Source organism: Erinaceus europaeus, chromosome 14 (genome assembly GCF_950295315.1).
Source record: "Erinaceus europaeus chromosome 14, mEriEur2.1, whole genome shotgun sequence".
NCBI classification, from domain to species: domain Eukaryota; kingdom Metazoa; phylum Chordata; class Mammalia; order Eulipotyphla; family Erinaceidae; genus Erinaceus; species Erinaceus europaeus.
Window position 1 is genome coordinate 78,378,817 of NC_080175.1, and position 22,580 is coordinate 78,401,396.

General features: G+C 42.4%; 2 protein-coding genes and 1 long non-coding RNA gene across 7 annotated transcripts in view; 1 reads left to right on the top strand and 2 right to left on the bottom strand.

The window, feature by feature from the left end:
• The window catches only part of MCCC1 (methylcrotonyl-CoA carboxylase subunit 1), a 63,474-nt gene extending 62,068 nt beyond the window's left edge, over positions 1-1,406 (bottom strand). The window contains exon 1 of the mRNA XM_007534040.3: positions 1,203-1,406. Within this exon, the coding sequence (XP_007534102.1) occupies positions 1,203-1,291 (89 nt within the window). The 5' untranslated portion in view covers positions 1,292-1,406. The remainder of the gene's footprint in view (positions 1-1,202) is intronic.
• A 158-nt stretch (positions 1,407-1,564) lies between these two features.
• Positions 1,565-22,285, top strand: LOC132532814 (uncharacterized). Of its 4 annotated transcripts, XR_009544753.1 has the most exons (7): positions 1,581-1,704; positions 3,449-3,903; positions 4,545-4,635; positions 15,006-15,121; positions 17,398-17,465; positions 17,599-21,096; positions 21,470-21,701. It is a non-coding gene; the product is annotated as an uncharacterized LOC132532814 (long non-coding RNA). The 4 variants fall into 4 exon arrangements; XR_009544754.1 differs by having other exon boundaries at positions 1,565-1,704; positions 3,817-3,903; positions 17,398-21,096; XR_009544751.1 differs by lacking the exon at positions 21,470-21,701 and adding an exon at positions 21,784-22,285 and having other exon boundaries at positions 17,398-17,834.
• LAMP3 (lysosomal associated membrane protein 3) overlaps positions 6,664-22,580 on the bottom strand; it is a 31,630-nt gene continuing 15,713 nt past the window's right edge. The window contains exons 4-6 of one of the 2 annotated variants that reach the window (XM_016192923.2): positions 21,833-21,890; positions 17,675-17,845; positions 6,664-7,213 (exon numbers count right to left, since the gene is read on the bottom strand). In XM_016192923.2, the coding sequence (XP_016048409.2) occupies positions 7,080-7,213; positions 17,675-17,845; positions 21,833-21,890 (363 nt within the window). In that variant the 3' untranslated portion in view covers positions 6,664-7,079. Of the gene's footprint in view, positions 7,214-13,304; positions 14,087-17,674; positions 17,846-21,832; positions 21,891-22,580 lie in introns of those variants that run through there. The other variant, XM_060172038.1, reaches the window with a different exon arrangement.

A 22,580-nucleotide genomic window follows, 5' to 3' on the forward strand; every position in this document is an offset into this window, starting at 1 on the left:
AAAGAGCTGCCTTCTAATTACAGTGTTTCTTTCAGCACTAAGCTATACTGTCTTTCCAGAACAACAGAGGCAAATGATAACGATGAAGCAACGTTTAAACAAATTAAGCCTGCTACCAGTTATCACTAAAGTTTACAGCTCAAAATGTAAAAAGTGATGTGGCAGGGTAAATAGCTCAGTTGTCAGAGCACTGGGCTTTTATGCCTGAGGTCCCACGTTCCACTCCAGCCATGCACATACCAGAGTGGTGCTCTGGCTCCATCCCCCTTCCCTCCCTCCCTCATGTGAAACTCTCTATGTGACAAGTAAATTAAACATTAAAAAAAAAAAGTCAGAAGTGGCTGGGTGGCAATACACATAGTAGAGCACAAGTTACCATGCACAAGGACCCAGGCTCATGGCCCTGGCACTCAACCTGCAAGGGAGACGCTTCATAAGTAATGAAGCAGTGTTGCAGCTGTCTCTTTTTCTCTACCTCTCTGTCTCCCCCTTCCTTTTCATTTTCTCTCTGTATCCAGAATAAATAAAATATTTAAAAAATTAAAGGTGATCTGAAATCAGGTTAGGTAGAGTGAGTTAACTGGTAGGTGTGTACGAACTTGCAAACAAGAGCTTTTGAGAATAAAGCACTTCTCAGTCCATTCGAAGATAAACTTCCTTTTGATAACTTAGTTCCAACAAAGAAGAAGGACTACAGATTGTTTTGTTTTCTTGAAGTAGACACCCTGTGGAGCACGACTGAACAGACAGGGGCTTTGAGGCTCCATTTCTTTCCAAGTCGTTGAACCCCCTGGACATCACCAGAGCCGGGGTCACAATGCTTCCACACAGGAACGGCAGTGCCGGCAGGGTGTAAACAGGAGCCATACCAGCCAGCATTATTCACGGCCTCGTGCCTGAAAGAGCAGGGAGACAGGCCTAGTGCCACCCGCCATATGAGAAAAGCAAATAAAAAGCTGGAGAATAGATGTAAAGAAGCGGGGGGGGGGGGGGAGGTATGAAAAGGGACGGGATGGGTATGGGGTACCCCTCAATGCCAAGGCCGAAAGCAGAATCCCAGGAAAGGGTCTGGGGTTCATTCTTTCTGTGCTCCTTGCCCCAGATCTCCCTGCATCTCTCACCACACCCAGGTGTCCTTTCACCTCCGCCCACCTGCCCCCAACACCGATCCAATGCCCCCTGCCCACTCCACCCCCCCATACCTAGTCGAAAACAGCAGGCTGGGGACGCTCTGCCAGCGGTTCCTCTCCACGGACACCAGCCGCACAGACACCGCAGAGGCCGCCGTCATGACCTGCAGCCCAGCCGCCCTCCCACACCTGGACAGGCTGGCAGTGTCCCACACCAGGCAAAACCTTGCCTCCGCCCCGCAAGTCTATTGTCCTCTGCGGGCCACCGTCCAGCTCAGAATCAGGCGACGGGTCGTCCTAAAGTTGTGGGGGCGGAACCGCCAGAGCCAATCAGGAATCAGAGCAGAGATTCCCTGGCGACGATTGGCCAATTAGTCGCATGCCCTAGAGGTGTGGCTCCCGCCAACCCTGTGGGTTGTGTTCCCAGCCTACTCGGGAAGAGTTCGTAGCTTCCGCACCCTCTTCCGCAGTTCCCTTAGATGCAGGAATTTGCCTTCAATCTGTGCCATGTCTCAGGATCCAAGATTGTCCCCAGCAGGGCTCCATCTTCAGCATGTCAGCCTGCCTAAGCTAGGTATTCACTGTCTCTGGATCCTTACAGCTAACCCAATTCTTGGCCTTCAATCTACGCTCAGGGATGTTTCAGATATCTATAGTCATTCCCTCATCTAATGGCCACAAGTCCCTTTTGGGGTAGAACTAGGAACCTAATATTTCCACAGGGTCTTCCTCCTAATATTATTGCTCCTTCCTTCTTGTTTTGTGGTGGTTTTGTTTTGTCTTGGCTTATAGATGCTGAGCAATGCCTGCACTGGCCGTCTATCTAGTTTTGCTCCTAAGAACACCATGCTCCCCTACGCATACCTACAATCCCAAGCAAGTCCCCCAAGTACTTGCCCTTCTGCCTTTGTCAGTGGCTCGTGGTGATGGCAGCTCCCAGCATATGGAAGCTAAATGCCTCGCCAGTTCACTGTCCACTCTCTCGCCATTTTCCCTGGGCTACAGAGAAGCGTCTCATTGTGGTTCACAGTGACATTGAAGTTTCTCTTCTCAGTGCATTCTGATGACTCCCATAAACAGTGTCCCCTCAGCCCTCTGGGGGAACATAATCGTATGATGATGTGCTGGGAGGCCTCCCCCACTGGTTTACCAATACCAATGGTGAACTGGAAAGACTCAGCAGACAAGTGGACACGAGGTTTATTGCTTATTGTTCAGAGGTGATTCAGCCTCAATCAGATCTGAGCTTTTGAAAGGGAGAGGATATGTACACAAACAGAAAAGCAGGACCACTGACTAATAAACAGGGTGTGACTATGGTGCTGAGCCATTTGGATTAACTCATAAACTTAGTGTGGATCTTGATAATTGTGCAGGTACTCTGCTAGCCACCTGGACAGCATCATCGACAAAGGTCTCACCTCACAAAATATATCCATCCCAATATACCCACTTTCCTCAGCCTCCTCACTCCTTCATTTACTATCTGCTGAGGAAAGGTACTTTCAGTTTGCCAAGAGTTGGGGGGGGGGGGGATTCCAGGCCTCTAAAAGCCATCCTGTAGTGATTATGCCCTTACCCTTTGGGGTCCTTACTTGAGTTAGAAATACTATGTTCTGGGGCCTGGCATTAGCGCACCAGGTTAAGTGCACATTGTGCACATCTCAAGGATCTGGGTTTGAGCCCCCGGTTCCCCACCTGCTGGAGGGTCACTTCACAAACTATGAAGCAGGTCTGCAGGTGTCTGCCTTTCTCTCTCCTTCCCTATCTCCCCCTCATCTCTCAATTTATCTCTGTCTTATCCTATTAAAAAAAATAAAAAGGGGGGGGAGTGAAGCACACAGGTGGGCATAAGGATCCCAGTTCAAGCTCCATCTCCTCCACCTGCAGGGGAGTAGCTTCATGGACAGTGAAGCAGGTCTGCAGGTGTCTATATTTCTCTCCCCCTCTCTGTCTTCCTGTCCTCTCTTGATTTCTTTCAGTCCTATCCAGCAACAATGACAGCAATAACAACAACAATAACAACCAGGGAAACAAAAGGGAGAAGATAGCCTCCAGGAGCCATGGATTTGTAGTACTGGCACTGAGCCCCAGTGATAACCCTGGAAGCAAAAAAAAAAAAAAAAAACTGGTCTGCAAGAGGAGTAGATTCATATCCATAGTGCCCACAGCAAGCCTCAGCAATAACCCTGGAGGCAAAATAAAATAAACAGATAAATAAATACCATGTTCTAAGAATATATTTTCAGAACCAGAGATGATGGTCAATGATAAAGCATATTTTTCTTTTTTTTTTTTTTCTTTTTCTGTTTTTCCAGGGTTATCTCTGGGGCTCAAGTCCTGAACAATGAATCCACAGCTCCTGACAGCCATTTTTCCATTTTGTTGTTGTTGGATAGTACAGAGAGAAATCAAGAGAGAAAGTGTCTCTGTCTAGAGAACGAGAGTGAAAGATAGACACCTGCAGATCTGCATCACCACTTGTGAGGCAACCTCCCCCCCTGCAGTTGGGGAGCTGGGGTCGAACCGGGATCCTTACGCCAGTCCTTGCACTACTTCCTGGTCCCCTGTGTTTGAGGCCGTGAGTTTTATTCCCAGCACCTTAAGCACAGACCCCCCCAAAAAAATTGCCTTCAAGTCAGAGTTCTTGCTTATCCAGATTTACGTTCTGATCTCTCTAATTAAGCACCTTCAAAATCAAGTTTAGAAACATTCACCTGGCTCCCAGCTGTGCATGGCTGCTGGCGCTTACGTGGAGTTCCTCCAACCTGAGGTAAGCTGCTGGCCTTCCCATCCAGGGTTCAAGGGACCAAGGATGCTGAAAGAAGCGCCAGGAGAGGTTCAAGCTGAGATTTCACTCTAGTTCTTCAATCTGTCAACCAGCAGAGAAGGTGGGGCCACTCTTGTGGGGTGACCCCAATACCGCTGAGAGACTTCATCTGCATCTATTAGGTAGACTAAGTGCTTGCATCTGTTAGAGAAGGGGAATGGGCATCTCTGAAATCTCATGGCTCTAGGCTTTCACAGATTCAATATCTTCAAGTTTCCATCTAGATGTCACCGTGTCACGTCTCAGGACCAAGACTGTCCCAGCAGAGTTCCATCTTCAGCATGTCAGCCTGCCTAAGCTAGGGTACTGACTATCTCTGGATCCTTGTAGCTAACCCAATTCATTTAAAATTTATTGATATAATACATTATAACATTACATAAGTTTTAGGTATACATCATCATAAATAAACACCTATAGACATTTATGTCTCTAAAATTCTAATTCTCTCCCTCACCATGCAATTAACTTAGTTTACCCTTCCCTTCTGGCAACCACTGATTTGGTCTTACAATCTAGAAATTTATTTCGGTTCTACTTTAATCAATGTTTATTTGATTTTTTTTCCCCCCTCCATACTGGAGGAAAGTACCAGGACCAGCAAGAAAGATACAAGAGGGGTGAGTTGTAGTATGGAGCAGAGACTTTGGAACTTCAACTGCTGCCAGAATGTCTGTAAGTCCTTCATTGATTGGCGAAGGATGGATGGATGGATGGATGGATGGATGGATGAATGGACAAATTGGGGTAGCATGTAAAAAAGCCTGAAATCTATCCAGTCTGAACTAAGAGTTGAAAGATTTCACTTGTAACTTTAATGAAGTTTGTCTTCTCAGAAATTCAGCATTTTTCAGAGTCTCTCTTCATAGTAATTGTGTGTCAGTGAGTAATAGAACAAAATAAATTATTTACTGAAAGATTATTTAGCTAACCAGTTCACATGATAACCATCATATTAAAAATCTACCATTAAGATTCTGAACAAAACATCTACAGCAGGAAAACTGAACTATAAGAGATGAATGAATATCCAAAGTAGGTTTTTATCACAAAAATTTTAATACAATTTTATATATTCTTTTAAAAATATTTATTCCCTTTTGTTGCCTTTGTTGTTTTATTGTTGTAGTTATTATTGTTGTTACTGACGTCATCATTGTTGAATAGGACAGAGAGAAATGGAGAGAGGAGGGGAAGACAGAGAGAGGGAGAGAAAGATAGACACCTGCAGACCTGCTTCATCGCCTGTGAAGCAACTCCCCTGCAGGTGAGGAGCACGCAGGGCTCAAACTGGTATCCTTATGCTGGTCCTTGTGCTTTGTGCCATCTGCGCTTAACCCGCTGTGCTACACTCAACTCTGAATTTTATATATTCTTAAGACCAAAATCAGAAACTTAGCAAAAACAACTACTCTTAAAAGAATGAGTTAGGAAAATTGAAATGAATTCTGGGGTGACTTATTACTTTACTGTTAAATGTTAGGTAAAAACATTCTAAGAAGGAGTCGGGCGGTAGCACTGCAGTTTAAGCACACGTGGTGAAGGGCAAAACATGCTAAGTGTATGTGGCCTTTTCTACTAATTATCCTAACTTAGTTATTTTCTTTAATAGTAAAATTAACTAGTAATAAAGCCCTGGACAGACTGCTCTAAGAAATAAAATGAACTGCTGTAGTAAATACAGCTAAGGGGCTGGGCTGTAGCGCAGTGGGTTAAGTGCACAAGGCGCAAAGTGCCAGGACCGGTGTAAGGATCCAGGTTCCAGCCCCCAGCTCTCCACCTACAGGGAGGTTGCTTCGCAAGCAGTGAAGCAGGTCTTCAGGTGTCTTTCTCTCCTCCTCTCTCAATTTCTCTCTGTCCTATCTAACGACAACAACAGCTATAACAACAATAACAATAACAACCACAACAAGGGCAACAAAATGGGAAAAATAACCTCCAGGATCAGTGGATTCATAGTGCTGACACCAATCCCCATGATAACCCTGGAGGTAAAAAAAGAAAAACAAAATACAGTTAAAATTGTGAAGAAAAAGCAAGTTACCACAAGAGGGGGCTCTACATTCAAGGAAGAAAAATAAACTGCAATCTTCCGTTTTCAAAGAAGTAGGGGGGGAAATGCACAGGACTTGTATGCAAGAGGTTCCAGGTTCAATTCCTGGCACCATCGATATGTAGAGCTGAGTGGTCCTCTGATAAAAATGAAAAACAAAAGTGGAAAAAAAACACAAAAACTTGAGAAGCATTCCCCATTACATCATCTTTACAGCTACAGCTAAATAATCCTATGAAAACAAGAAACTAAAGCTGCAAGGGGGCAGAACTCCCATCCATGATGTTTTATTTCAGGATCTCGTTCCCCTTACATCTATCCCAGTCTCTCACTCACTGTGTAAAACTGGAGCATAAGCCAGTGTAAAGCTTCAAGTAGCAGTGTCTTTGTCTCTGTAGGAAACTGGGTAAAGTGAAAAGGCCAGAGACCTTGATGCTGGACCACTGGTGGTCAGCATCTATCACTTGTTAACAGGGTGACACATAAGCGATCAGTTTCCTGAAGTCTGAGACTACTAGTCTATAAATTGTGAACATTAAGTGAGATGTATGTACATTGTTTAACTTTCATTCTGGTTTTTTTTTCTGATACATATGTATATATGTATATTCTGATACATATGTATTCAATAATTAAAGGTCATCATTATTGCTTCTTGCTTATAATTTGGATATAAAATTCCCGTTGTGAATGCAGGAACTTTACTTACAACAGATACTTTGGTTTATAAAATGAGGTATATACTACTTTGCATATATTATGCTAATTGAAGATAGCTCAAATGGTGACTCTGTGTGGCTAAAATATTTTGAAGGAAACTAGAAAATACCCTTTAAACAACTCACTAGATCTTCCATAAGATGAACAAAAGGGAAAAAAAAGGATGAACAAAAGGTATTCAGTAATCAATTCTTTGCTTGACCTTAAGTCAGAAACAACTAGGTTTTGTGAGAGCATGGCGGTGAACATTGCAGGATAGATGAACACTCTAAGGGAAAGCCCTAAGAAGCTGGAGACAAGGAAGGAATTCTGTAAACTCCATTCTTTTCTTTTCCCTGGGCACCAATTAGATTCTCTGGTATCCAGATGATTCACGCCTTAGGCGGACTCCATAGATAATCAAACCCACAGCGCACAGACCAAGCACGATGGCCCCAATCACAGGAAGCACAATTGTGTAGTCAGACGAACACTCATCCACTAAGAGAAAAAACAAATACAACATAGCTGGTAAGGTTTGGTGATGACAGGCCAGAATGCAGACTAGACTAAAGCAGCAAAAACAATTGAGCTTGGGAGTCAAATCTAGGCTCAACTTTGAATTCCATCACTAACTATGTGACCTTGAATACAAACTTGTAATTTTCTCATCCATAAAGTAAGCATAAGTAATATATAAGATTGTTGGTCCCCCAATAAGGAAATTAAAAATAAGATTGTTGGAGGGCTCAGTAAGATGACCTATTCTTAGAAGTTAACAGATACATAGTAATCACTAAATCTACTTCCAGGTGTGCTCTTTGCAAAGCGGGATGTACTTATACAAAAGACACTGTCACAAAATTACACACGAGAGCTTAAGAAGACATGATGCTCATTCACTTTATGATCACACTTTTGGGACAGTTCTCCTATTGCTTTTGCTGAGCCAAAAGGGAGGGGGGTCAATAGGCATGATTTTTTATGAGAGCCTAAGAGTTTGTAAACTTATCAAACTGTTTCCCTTTATTGCATTAGAGGATACTTATTGGCTGATTTAGGATGTAATCAGTCTTAGCTGGGGATAAAGGGAAGTCTGACCAAAAAAAAGTAAATGGAGGATAATCAAGATTATTCAAGAAAAGCACAAATGAAAGAAAATTAAAAAAAAAAAAAGGTTGGGGAAGGAATTCATCAAGTAAGTCTCTCTCACCTTGCCATGCTCGAGGTCCAGATTTGAGCCCTGACTCTGTCTGCATGGGAGGGTCTATGACATTGACCTTCCCCTGGGTGTTATGGTGTCTCTCCCTCTCTGTCTTGCTCCCTCTGTCTCTAGCTGAATGAAAAAGTTTCCTGGAGGGTGAGATCACACATGCATGAGGTTCAGGATCCAATAAATAAGTAGGTAAATAAATGAATAAAATAAATAACACCTATCACCCCAGAAAATATCACTACTAACATTATTTCAGGCACACTTTCTTTACAACTGTAAAGCTAAAGTGGAAGAGAAATAAAGAAAAGTAACTTTATCAAAAGAGGAACACCCTAACATAATTTTAGCAAGATGGTTCATTTTCATCTCCTTGTAGTTATTAAAAGCAAAAAAGCAAAACAAGACTGGTGGGATTATTGCATAGCCTGGGCTTTACTTTATAACTTATTTATAACTGAATATAAGCACACATTAAAAGACTTTGAAATTTATTGAGGTGAAAAAATTAAGTAGGAGCTTTTGGATTTTCTAAATTTGTGTTTGCAATTTAGTGCTTATTGTTCTGCCTTGAAAGATCAGCACTAACAGATGCCCTTCTACCTCTCTACTCCCTAAATCTAAATGTTGAGAGTTATTTAACATTGTTCATGTTTTCAGTACTTAAGCTCTATTTCAAAACTATTATTCCTATAGTCAAAAATACCAGATATGTATTTAGAAAGAGAAGCAATACAAAATAGTGAATATCAGGAAGTGTCACTTCTAATCTCAGTCCGCCTTCTTAGTTCCCTGTTTCCCATTAGATAACTCTTAGTTTTTAAATATAGTTTCTAGTACTTCTTTGTTTAGATAAAATAAAGTGATTCTTTTATTTTCCTCATTCTCAATATACGTTATGCTTTTCTTCATTTTACAGCATATTTGGATATATTTTCCTTACATATACACAGTAATGCAGTTCTCATTTTTTTTTTTTTATACCTGTATAGCATTTCATTGTGGAAGGTATGGTGTTTTCATTTTAGTCTGTTCCTGATTGGTGGCTTGTGTTCAACTGTTTGCTATTATATATAACACTGTAAAGAACAACCATGACCATATATTATTTCATACATGAGATGTATCTTTATGATAAATTCCCACATCAATATGTGTTGAGCACTCTTTAGACTCAAAAATTAAAAGAAGAAATAGCCCAGTTGGTAGAGCATGGGATTATCTTGCTGAGGTGTCCGGCTAGATCCCTGATGTCTGGCTTTTCTCTCGTCATCTTTCTATCTTATGTGAAAAATCTCTCTCTCTCATAACAACTAAAAAAAATCTTTTAAAAATTAAATTTTCAAAATACTTTAGAAAAGGTGCCTATGCCTCCAGTCTCCACCTGCAAGGGGAAAAGCTTTGGGAATGGTAAAACAGGGCTGTAGGTATCTCTCTGTCTCTCTCCCTCTCTGTCTCCCCCTTCCCTCTTGATTTCTGGATGTCTCTATCCAATAAATAAAGATAATAAAACACTTAAGCAGTGCCTACTAAAATCACTGAATTTCACCAATAAATAGAGTCTTTGAGAAGATCTCATTGGTGTTGCACCACTTGAATCATTTTACGTTTGAGAATATCTTCTCTATTGTCCTTTTTCCTATATTATCCTTATACTTGCCTATTATACTATATACTTAAAGAATAATTTTGACTGAGATAGTGGCTTGCCTGGGACTTCAGTTTGAGCCCCCCATCTACCAAATATGGGTATCACACAAAGAAGCAACTTCATGAGCGGTGAATCAAGTGTTGTGGTGTCTCTTCTCTGTTTCTCTCTTTCTCTCTCTCTCTGGTGCTGTTCTTTTTAGCATGCACTGTGATTATCTCTACAAAATAATTCACTTTTCAGCTCTATCTATTGTTGCAAGTTTATTGTTTTGATTCTCAACTTGTTTCCTTAGGAGTGGAATGTAACCACCTCACATACAACATCTCATCTGTGTATGACCTCTGGCTATATGGAATTCACATTTTGCCCTCCTCCTCCTCATTCTTTTTTTTCTTTTTCATCATCCTCATTATCCACCAGTGTTATTTTTGGGACTCAGTGATTGCACAACTCTACCATTCCAAGAAACTGTATATTTTTCTTTCCTCTAGATAGAGTATGAGAACCAGAGAGAAGTAGAGACACAGAGAGAAGGAGAGACACCATAGGACTGCTCCACCACTCATGAAACAATCCCACCACCCCCCAAGGCTCTCCCATGTGGTGACCTGGGGTTTGAACCCACTCCCTGCACATGATAAGGTGTGTGCTCTAACCAGTGAGCCACCTACTGGCCCTGAAATTCACATTTACATTAAGTGACTCTCAGCATGGAATATCTGTCAGGGGTTTCATCTTGCGCATGGCTGAACATCTAATCCAGACATTACATTTCTTGTTATACTGTTTGGGTGTGTGCTTTGCTTCTGTTGTGTCTGTGATGGGTTAACATTTCCCCTTGAACTAACTACCTAGCTGGAGTCTACTTTTGGAGTTTCTCTGTAATTAGTTACAGCCTGGGGGTACTGTGGTGTTTTTTTTGTTTTGTTTTGTTTTGTTTTGTTTTGTTTTTTGGTGGGGAGGTTCTGTCAGTTCATAGCCATCAGTCTCTGTTTATTCTGTCTGGTGTCCCCAGTGGTAATTTTCACCACCCTAGAAAAGAAGAGGACAAAGATAAAGTGAGCTCTCTTCTCCTATGTTTTAGTAATGGTAGGAAGGGGTCTGGGGTTGTCTTCTCTCATTACATGACTTTTTTTGGTGAGATGTGTTGACAGAGGAGAAGTTAGGAACTCACTTCTGTTGACCCTCTCCATTCTTCCTCTGAATATTTTCTGTTATGTTTGCCAATTTTAAAAGCTTATAGCATTAGATCAGATCTCTTGGCTCACCAATGCTAATTTAAAAATTTCTCCTCCCTCAATCCAATAAATAACAAAGAAGAGATAGTCTGCAAAACTAATTCTAGCCAACATTAAGTCCAATTTGTCAACGTGTGTATTTTCTGTAGTGCTCACAATTTTAAAACTATCTATACATGTTCCCTTTGTTTCCATATTTCATAAAAATTGATTTATACTATAGAAAAAAGTACAACCACTTAAAAATGATTTACTCTATGAAGCCAAAGAAGTTTAATCTTAACATTCACACAGTCTGTTAGTCAGTTTGCTCTGTATGTAATTCATATGTAGTTTTCTGATGACATAGTTGTGAAGACCTAGAAATGAACATTCTCAACAATAACAGAACAGAGAAGCAAATGAAAAGCATAAAGTTGATGGCACATTCATGGTATCAGGCACACACACACACAAATCCTACTTTCCACCTCTGTCTAGAGGGAGAAGTGCTTAGACTGTACTGGCAGAAAGGGACAAAAGGTGTTCTCTATGTCCTTCCAGTGTGAAGAGTAGCACTCAGGGGAGAAGTCCAAGTGAACGAACAATGGAGAGGCCTCTCCCAGAAGCCTGGGTTACCATTTCTATCTTGGAGGTGCAAAGAGGTCAGAAAAAGGGCCTTGCGGGGGCTGAAGACACTGCACCTACAGCCGCTAGACAGAACTTGGCCTGGTAGGGAGCTGGGAGTGGGCTTAGCATAACACTGGCTCCTCACATCACAATCCAGCACTGCCCATCTGGACAGACATGGGTAGAAGTGTGAGGTAAGATCATTTGAATGTCATTCAAATGACACCTACACCCTTTTAGTTGCTAGAATACTAATTTTAATTTAAATATGTGTGAGGGTTGATAGGTATTTCTTTACTAGTGGTTCAAAGGAAACCTATGTATGCCCTTTTTGATCACTAGAATGTTCATTTTAATTTTAAATTAATTGTCTGGGGAGGAAAGGCTCAGCTAGTAAGATTCTTTTTTTTTTTTTAATATTTATTTGTCCCCTTTTGTTGCCCTTGTTGTTTTATTGTTGTAATTACTATTGATGTTGTTGTTGTTGGATAGGACAGAGAGAAATCTAGAGGAGGGGAAGACAGAGAGGGAGAGAGAAAGATAGACACCTGCAGACCTGCTTCACTGCCTGTGAAGCGACTTCCCTACAGGTGGGGAGCCAGGGGCTCGAACCAAAATCCTTACGCCAGTCCTTGTGCTTTGCGCCACATGTGCTTAACCCGCTGGGCTACTGCCCAGCTCCCAGCTAGAAAGAGTCTAAGTAGTCCTATTAACCCTCAAAAAGTTCTTGACTATGTTAGAAAGTGCACTGCCTTACCCTTCTTCCCCCTTTTTTATTCTTTTTATAAAAAAAGAAATAGAAAAGGCAGAAGGAGAGAGAAAGAGAGAGAGAAAGAGAGAGAGGCACGGAAGCTTCCTTCAGCACCATATAGGCCAAGTTGGAACCTGGTTCTGCACATGACCCAGCAGTGTGCTATCCCCGTGAACTATTTCTCAGGCCCTGTTTTATCCCTCTTGATTTTAAAATCATACCTTTCTTAGGTGCCATGGGAATTTGTTTTCACTCACTGGAAGGTTTTCCTTGCTCTAACCATTCTAGAAAGTGTTTGGTGGCAGGTACAGTGCTTAAACAACTCTTGCAGTGTGGACCCTTTCAGACCACTTAAGCCGGGGCTGGTACAGACTAGCACTTACTGCCGGTGGAGGAAGGAGCTGAGTGGAGGTGCTTCTCTCCAAAGCCAGGGCCTCGTGGTTAATCTGAGTCACTTTGGGGAAACTCAAAAGTGGGTTCTCAAAAATTCACATTTTCATCACATTCCCTGTTGTAAGAAGGAAGCAGGAATTTCCTGCCCCTCTAAATACCTTCAAGGGCTCTTCCAGCCCCTTGGCAGCCTCTGTGTGCCCTCCCCACTGGCCTCTTCTGAGAAAGTGGAGAAAACTTAAACACCTCGAGGGAAAGGTAGTAAGCAACCTAGAGAGATAAACGGTGGTGAGAGAGATGTTGCAGTGTTATAAATACTGAACGGCATCTCAGGGAAGGTGGATAAACAAGGACACTTCCTGCTATAATATCCATTAGAATATCCCAGAATTCATTATTCTCCCTTTTCTCTGGAATAAAAACCTGATCCTCACACTCAAACAGCTAATAGAATAGAAAGAAAACCATGCAGGCTCATATGTTCATAGAATGTTTCCTTCCAAACACCTATCACTCCTAATCAGGAAGGTCCAGATTTATATATTGTTTGTAGATCATTTCCTGAAAAAATAAAGTGAGTAATAACCTGGGTGGGTATATGTCTCCCGTTTCTGACTGTTCTGTTGCTTTGCCCATTTCTCCCCAAAGGCCTAAACTAGCACATTTGCAAGGACAAACTAGAATAAGATAGAGGTGTGTGAGAACAAAGGACATCTAAAGGTCAGAGCTTCTTTTTTTTTTTTTTTCTTGTCAAGATCTTTGGTCTGTCTCAGTACATTTGAAAAGTGAAATGTTGGCAAATCTTTATTTTTTAATCTATCACTATATTAAAACAGTGTTAATATATCTCTTTTTAAGATGGCAGTATACTAAGGCCATATTATACAATTTTAAATAAATCAGGATGTGGATGAAACTGTGGAATTTAAAATCACTTTGACTCTCCTTTGAAATGCATTTGTTTTTAAAAGAGTATAAACAAACTAACAAAACACTGGGTGTTGAACTCTTAACACATGCTTAAGAAAAACCAATGTGAAATGAAAATGCCTTCTCCAGTTTTCCCTTTGGATATATTCCTTCTCCCTCTCACAAGCACCCCACTCATGCCTCTGCCTCCTGTCCCCTAATTCTTGTAACCAGTTCTGTAGCAGTAGGGAGGGGAGTAGGGGAAATGGAATGCACAGCCCCAAGGTATAGTCTCCCCAAATCCACATGAGAAAGTGGGGTGGGGGCTCCATTCTTGCTTATCTTCGGTGGAAAGCTAGATTTCCTAGTCAGACTGGGAAGGTGGGACAGGAGACTAGAAAAGGCAGTCCCTGCACAGAGGGCTGAGGAGGCCAGGATTCCCAAGGGCTTGAGCTTTTGAAGCCGCTGGGCCTTCACATGCGTTCATATCCTCTAGGGGGCCTCATTCTGGCCACCAGGCACGCTGTTAGCAAAACACCAAGCAGTCCTGCAATACTCAGGCCCACGGCCACAGGGATCTCTCTCCTGTTTCTGTCACTGAAGCACTCGTCCGCTGTAAGTGAAGTCAGATTAACAGGTGTTACAGGCTGCCCACAATGTTGGGATGGGGGTGGGGATGTCCCTGTCTGCCTCAGGGCCACATGGAAGGACCTAGGGAGTGATGGAGCTGCAGGGCTTCCCACTTGCTGCCCACAGAAAAAACAAGGAGGGAGGGAGGGAGGGAGGGAAGGACAGTGCTATGGTGTGAGACTTGCAGTGATGCTGATCACTTAGGAATCAGACTCAGTGGATCACAGGTAGGGCTCAGGTCATTCTGGGGGGGAGGGTAAAGGAAGCAAAGGGAAAGAGATAGGGAAAGAGACAGACACCTAGAGCATTGCTTCACAACTTGCAAAGCTTCCCCCTTACAGGTGGGGACCAGGGGCTTGAACCTGGGTGATTGTACATAGTTCTGTGTGCATTCAACTGGGGTCTAGCCCCGAGTATCTTGATTCTCAAACCAGGGAAAGCCCTGGAGCCACTGAAATGGGACTTGCACCAAATCATCGGGGCATCGTTTTCTGCTTAAAGTCTGGGACTACACACTTCATCACATACGAAAACTCAGGTTCTAGCCTCAGCACCACATGGGAGCACCATGGAAAGCATCCAGTGGGGGCACTGCAGATCGCACAGTGGTTCTGTGGTGTCTCACCTCTCTCTTGTTTCTCTCTGAGATGGAATAGGGGTGGGGGGAGTGTTTGCGGGATGCAGAGAAATCAGGTAAGCATGAAGCCTTGGCAACAATAAATAATCAAAATAAGTCAATCAAACTCTAGCCTCTTAAAGGGGCTGTTGGACAGCCAGAGACTCCTGGTACCAGGGACACTTTGGCAGTCCCTGGGATTTTAGGGAGGAGGGGCTGAGAGTGTCAGAATTTGTCTTTGCGTTAAGCAGGTTGAACACTTATACTTGCTGTATTCTCCCCCCAGTTCTTCAAGCCTTTGCTGAAATGTCCTCAGTTGCCGAGAACTTCCCAGACTCTCTCCAGCCTCCAATGAGCCGACAGTGCTTTGCAGAAATGTCTTTCAAAAAACTATATACTTAGGTGGGTAGTTTTATTCCTTCCTTCTTTCCTTCCTTCCTTTATTTTTTTTTTAAACTTTTAAAAAATTTTATTATTTTTATTTATTTATTCCCTTTTGTTGCCCTTGTTGTTTTATTGTTGTACTTATTCTTTTTGTCATCATTGTTGGATAGGACAGAGAGAAATGGAGAGAGATGGGGAAGACAGAGAGGGGGAGAGAAAGATAGACACCTGCAGACCTGCTTCACCGATTGTGAAGTGATTCCCCTGCAGGTAGGGAGCCAGGGGCTTGAACTGGGATCCTTACGCCGGTCCTTGAGCTTTGCACCATGTGCCCTTAACCTGCTGCGCTACCACCCAACTCCCTTCTTTCTTTCTTTTTATACTAGGTCCTTTAACCTTTTCTTTTGCTCTCTGATAGAAAACATTATTTAGGTGGTCTGGGAGGTGGTGCAGTGATAAAGCTTTGGACTCCCAAGCATGAGGTCCCAAGTTCAATCCCCAGCCAACACATGTGCCAGACTGATGTCTGGTTCTCTCTCTCTCTCCTCCTATCTTTCTAAAAAATAAATAAAATATTTAAAAAAAAAAAAGAAAAAAAAAGAAAACATTATTTAGGGGCTAGACGGTGGCCCACTAGGTTGAACACAAGGACCTGGATTTCAGCCCTTGCTCCCCGCCTGCAAGGAGGAAGCTTTATGAGCAATGAAACTACTGCAGGTTCCTCTCTCTCTCTCTCCTTTATAACTCTGCTTCCCCTCTCCATTTCTCTCTGTCCTATCAAATAAATAAACAAATAGAGTAAGAAAGAAAAGAAATTTTATTCACAGAATGATACACACCTTCACATTTGAACATTTTTAGTGACATTTGAAGCACATGGAATATGGGGTCAAGCTGAAAATCAATGACAATAGAATGAAGGAGAGAAATATGTTGGAGGCAGAATGCATTAGGCTATGTGACTATTTGTGTGGGAAGGTGTGGGGTGGAAAAGATGTTAAAAAAAAAAAAACCTTTTCTTCAGAGGAACTGCTAAGAGTCAGATGTGAGTCGCTGGAACTGTTGCCACTGAGAGTGTCCCAGGCCTGTAAGCTTCCTGAGTAGGAGAAAGGGCAAGCTTGCCACGGACTTTTAAGAGTGCATGTTTATTTACAGTAATTGCTCTGCCTTTCTTTATTAATCTTAAAAGAGTTTCTCCAAATTGGAAGTTTCTGGGTGAGGTATCAAAATGGGGGTAATGCCTGCCAGCAATTTTTAAGCTTATTCTTAATGTTTTGATAAAGTTCCAAAATGAACTCAAGATTCTAAGACTGAGACCAAATCTACAGAAATCAGGGCAAGTACAGGGCATCTAAGGAAAGTACAGCTTTGAACTCTCCTTCACTAACTGCGTGCCGCCAAGTGTTATCAGATGCTCTCTGATAGGCACAGCTGTAGTTTTGGAACGGACTCAAAGAGGAATCATGCTTACTGTATAGACAGTTAGCCTACAGCTTAAATGAGTTAAGTCAGCTTTTGACAATGAAAGTTACCTGTAATTTCATTGAATTACCATGAGAGGCATGTGTTAAGAAGTGAACTTCAGTTCCTACTCATATGATGAAATCCCTTCTTTTTTTTTTCTTTAATTGAGGTACGAATTCCTTTAACACTTTTCCTAACCGGAATTTTTTTTTAATGCCACTTTCTTGGAAAGTAAGCCTTTTCTTCCCAGGACTTTCTTTTTAGGACCCACTTCCCTCTGTGGGTAAAACCCAAAGCAGAAGCTGGATGGAAACAAAGACTAACTGAGGTGGCACTCCTTGGTTGGACAAAACTGTGACTGAGAAGAGGGAGCTCAAGAGTGTATTTATTTCTTTTTGTTAAAATTAAATTTAATTGGGAGTCAGGCAGCAGCACAGCAGGTTAAGCACATGTGGTGCAAAGCACAAGGACTGACATAGGATCCCGGTCCAAGCCCCCAGCTCCCCATCTGCAGGGGGTTCGCTTCATAGGTGGTGAAGCAGGTCTGCAGGTGTCTGTCTTTCTCTTCCCCTCTCTGTCTTCCCCTCCACCCTCCATTTCTGTCTTATCCAACAACGACGACATCAATAACAACAACAATAATAACTACAACAACAAGAAACAACAAGAGCAACAAAAGTGAAAATAAATAAATACTAAAAATTTTTTAAAAAATAAATTAAATTATTCTTGGATGGAGAGTCCACAGCTTGTAGAGGGGAGGTTGCAGATGGTGCTCTGAGATTTTGGAATTTATGTGTTTAAATGAGTTGGAATATGTATTCTGACAGGATGAGGAGAACATGTCCAGCTGTGAGAGGACAGTAACCATGAGGGGATGAAGGTGTTTGATTCAAGGGTTGGCTTTGACTTGTAGGGAGGGATGGGAGGGAGGGAGGGCTGGCTGGCTAGAGAAACCTAGCTCTAAGAGCTTTGTGCAAACACCTTGTTCTAAGAAGCACATGAGATTGTCCGTGATTTCACAATTTCAGACCCAAACAAACAAACCAAAGAGCTGGAAGCCACCCTTGAAGTTTATGTGCGTGCCATGATGAGCCTCTAGCTTACCATTTCCAAAGTGGGCACCTTCAAAGTCAAAGGCTTGAAGCTGGACATTGACTGTCTGCAGCTGCAGCTGGGAGGACAGCTGGATGCTCTGCTCACTCACACACTTGAAGGAATGTCCGACCACTGTCTCAAACATCACCACTGCACTTTTCTTTCCATGGTAATTTTTCTCTGGAAACACAAAGGCGAGATACAGACAAATAAGAATCTTGCTAAGGAGCTGGTTGGTAGTGCGTCTGGTAGAGCATACAGGTTACCATGCTTGACAACCAGAGTTCAAGTCCTGCAGGGGGGACCTCTCATGAGCAGTGAGTGATGTTGCAGGTGTCTCTCCCCTCTCTCTCTTTTTCCCTGTTTCTGCTTTCTCTCTCTCTCTCTCTCTTTCTCTCCCTCTCTCTCTCTCTCTCTCTCTTTCTCACACACACACACACACACACACACACACACACACACCCTGTATTAAGAAAAAAAAAAATAGCTGGGAATTGCCGAAGTCTTGCAAGCACTGAGCCTCAGCAATAACTTTGCTGGGAAAATAACAAAAAGAAAAAAAAGAATTTTGTCAAATAAACAGCGAGTCCCAGCTGTAGCTGGTCCATGTGCTGCTCAATGGCTTTTCTTTAGACTCCCTGGGTTCCAGACAGCTCCTGAGAAATCACTCTGGCATCCACCAAGGGTTTTTCTGCTATTGTGTTTGGAGAAGACATGACTGTAATGGATACCACCACTGGCACACAAACCATCGTGGCAGCGACCACTGCAGTTCCTGTTCCTACTGCTGGGCCTTGATGACTGGAACCTGGAATTGCTCTAGTCTCTCCGTCACCATGAGACCTGCACTGCATTTGGCCTGACTTTCTCTTCCCCTGCTTTTTGAGAGATTACTAAAATCTGACCTGTGTCTAGTGACAAACTGAGCTAGTGTCTGCTAACACTCAAACTACATATCCCCAGCCCATTGTGGGAGACTTGCTGAAGCCAGTCAATATGTGTGAAAGTGAGTTGTAAATGACGCCTTCTCACATTAAGTTAATAATCATTGGAAGCATCCTTTGGTTCAGTATCAGTATGTGATAGCTAATATTACTGATAGATGATGTCTATATTTTTATTTATGGGAAGATTTTCATAACTATTAAAATAATAAGCTTGAGCCAGTCAAGAAAAACATAATTTTCAAAAGGAGAAGACAGATATGAATTCTCTTGGTACAGTACCAGGTGCAGAGGAGATAGTAAATACATGTGTGTGATCAAAACCTTCCATTTCTAGAAAGATAAATAAATAAATAAACACTTGAGAGCTCTGAGAAATCTCCAGGATTTGACTGGGGACATTACTTTCTTCTTCTCTTCCCCCTCCTCCTTCTTTATTTTTATTGTTTGTTTGTTTTGCCAGAGTACTGGTCAGCTCTGGTTTATAGTAGTGGCGGTGGGGATTTGAACCTGGGAGCTTGAAGCCTCAGGCATGAAAGTCATTTGCATGATCATTATGCTGTCTCCTCAGTCCTTTCTGCAGCTGAATATTGTAGGAGCTCTCTCAGCTTACTGCACTATGGGAAATTTTCCATATAGTTTCAGAAGTGAGTCTTTATAAATATAACCTTAGATATTATTTCCCTTAGATATTATGTGGATGAGCCCCCTGAAATTTTAATATACCCTTCCTTTGTTTTTAATTACATTTTTATTAGTGATTTAATAGTGATGCACCCTATTATGAGATCACAGATGTCTAATTCTACACCACTTCTACCACCAGAGTTCTGTGTCCCCACCCCTCTTCCAGCGATAACTACCATAGTCCTCCCAAGCTCACAGATATGTGTTCTCTCACTCTCCATATATGTATTCTTTTCAAATTCATGTGTTTCAACTCTGTATAGTCCACATATAAGTGAAATTATCATATAATTGTCCCTCACTTCCTTCCTTACTTCACTAAGCATAATTACTGCCAGTTCCATTAATTTTGTCCCAAAGGACACAATAAAGTCTTTTTTTTCTTTTTTTTAATTCTTGGATAGTCAAAACTCCATTGGGTATATGTCCCATGATTATTCCTTCTCCTTCTGCTTCTTTTATATTTATAAGACTCAAATTAATGATTTTTATTCCACTGTTTGTTAAAGGTTTCCCCCACCCTGAACTCTAGGTATTCCTCATAGGGTTTTCTTTTTTCTTTCTTCCTTCCTTTCTCTCTCTCTCTCCCTCTCTATCTTTCTCTCTCTCATTCTTTCTTTCTTTTTTCATATATTTTGAACTTTTATTCAGGAAAAATGAAAGGGCAGGGCTAGAGAAGCACATGGGCCATTCGAACAAAGATGGCCGACCCATGTATAAATTCCTTTCTTTGTAGGTAACTTGAACTAGAATCACTGGGGCCCCTGTTTCTAAAGCCCAGCAGTGACCTGTTCACGTATTATTTGTACATGATATAGTTCAGGATCCTGGGAAATAATTTATAAATTGGCTTTGCAGAAGAAGCTAATACTCCTCTTAAAGGTGCAGCCACCAGGTAACCTAGTCTGGACTGCTGCCATCTTGTTCCCAGGTCCTGCAACATACCTTGCCTCTGTTTTTCCAAGTAGCTTTGAGAGGCTTTGCTCTCCAGTTCCCATTTTAGCCAGTTGTCAGTAAAGTCCTGCCTCTTTCCCTAATGCACCCATGCTTCATGTTTGACTTCAGTTGCACAAGCCCAAGTTGGGGCTTCTCAGGAAACCTCCAATGGCATCTCTTTACATGTTAGAGGGAAGGCTGAAGTCTTCATCTGCCTTTGTGCTCTCAATCACAAGCTGTTGCTGGGCCCTGCTATGCTTCCCTGCTTCCTCTCTCACTTGCGTGGGCTTCTGGTGCCCCCTGAACACGCCAGCAGGCTCAGCCCTTAGGGGCTGTGCATTGTTCTTCCCACCGTCTGGAAAGAGCCTCTCTAGGCCCAAATGTTTACAGTGGGGTCATTTCTCTGCTCAGACTTCACATCCTTGATTATGCTAAGTGAAATAAGAAGAGAAATATGGAACAGAGATGATTAAAGTAGGTGAACTTGCCAAAAATAGTAAGTGACCAAACGGATCCTGGGGCTCTGCAAAAAATTAATACTGGTTATCTGAGAAAAGGAAGGAAGGAGAGAAAGAGTGAAGGGGGTAGGTGGAATGATGGTGTGATGGCATAGGAACCCTGGTGGTGGGTGAGGTGAATAACACACACACACACACACACACACACACACACACACACACACACACACACACGTGAAATTATACCCTTAAAGTCTTATAGTATTGTAAACTAACAATGAATCCATAAAAAATTAATCGAAATTGAACAAACTTGGCCTAAGGGAGGTCTTCCTTTTCTGAAGACCCTACCTAAAATAATTTCCCATTCCTATCTATCCCATGCTGCCTACGTGGTTCCATAGAAGTTGTTTTTTTCGGGGGTCGGGCGGTGGCTCAGTGGGTTAAGCGCATGTGGCGCAAAGCACAGGGACCGGCGTAAGGATCCCGGTTCGAGCCCCCGGCTCCCCACCTGCAGGGGAGTCGCTTCACAGGCGGTGAAGCAGGTCTGCAGGTGTCTATCTTTCTCTCTCCTTCTCTGTCTTCCCCTCCTCTCTCCATTTCTCTCTGTCCTATCTAACAACGAATTGCGTCAACAAGGGCAATAATAATGACCACAACGAAGCTACAACAAGGGCAACAAAAGGGGGAAAAAAATGGCCTCCAGGAGTGGTGGATTCATGGTGCAGGCACCGAGCCCAGCAATAACCCTGGAGGAGGGAAAAAAAAAAAAAAAGAAGTTGTTTTTTTCACTGTATGTTGTAATGCAACATGTGTATTTATAATCCTCTCCCCTCTGCCCTGCTGGATGAGGGTAGGGACTATATGCATAACTGTGGACCCCTGGTGCCTCACACCTTAACATTTAGCAGGCACGAAACCCATGTTAGAATGAGAGTGTGATTCTGGAACGTAGCATAAACTAACCCACCAATAGCAGTCTGCCAAAATGTCCCTGTGTGCTGCCCATGATGCCCTCTGACAGAATCTGGTCTGGATTCTCGTTTGAGCAAACAAGCAAATGAAAGAACGCAAACATGTGATTTCTCCCAAGCACAAGCACAGCATCCTCACTACTGGAACAGCCTTCGTGGAGTACTAACCTGGATGAGAGACGATCAGAGAGGCTCCTACTTCACTGATGTAATACAAGTTTTCATCCTGCAAAGCATGAATGTGTTAGCTTTCAGGTTTGATTTCCATTTTTATCTCTCTGATCCTGTGTGAAAGTTGAGAAATAGCACATATGGAAGTCATCTTGGATAAAGACATTGTTAGTGCTTTGCTTTGCCAGTGCCAGGCAGAAGACCGCCAAGAGAGAAACAATAGCTCGTTTCCTCTGCTTAAGACAGCAGAAATACATAGTGTGTTTTTGCTCTGCTTATTAAACTGAAAAACAGCTGGAAAGGACAAGTATTGTCTAGCTAGCAGGAAATAACAGTGTGCATTATTTCTTAGAAACAATGCAAATGTAACTGCAAAACATGTCTCGGAAATAACTGTAAAGCATACTGATTCTAAGATTCTGATTCAAATAAATATGGGTCCAAAACTCAGGTCAAGTCGCTCAGTTCTCCACTGTTCGCCTCCCTTGTTTTTGTCGTTTCTCTACCAGAGTCTCTGGTAATCATTCCGGTCGCCATCATAGATTCTGCTGGCTGGAACCCAGCAAGACAATCCTGGCTTACAAACTTCATTCAGTTAGGATTCCCTTTCTTACATATTTGAGATAGGGGACTGAGGATGAACATGATTGTGATTAAAACATAAAGAAAAAGATAAATACTAAGTAATGACTCCCCGAGCCTGACACCTCTTTCCTGCATACTTGGGGAGAGAGTCTGAAATTCA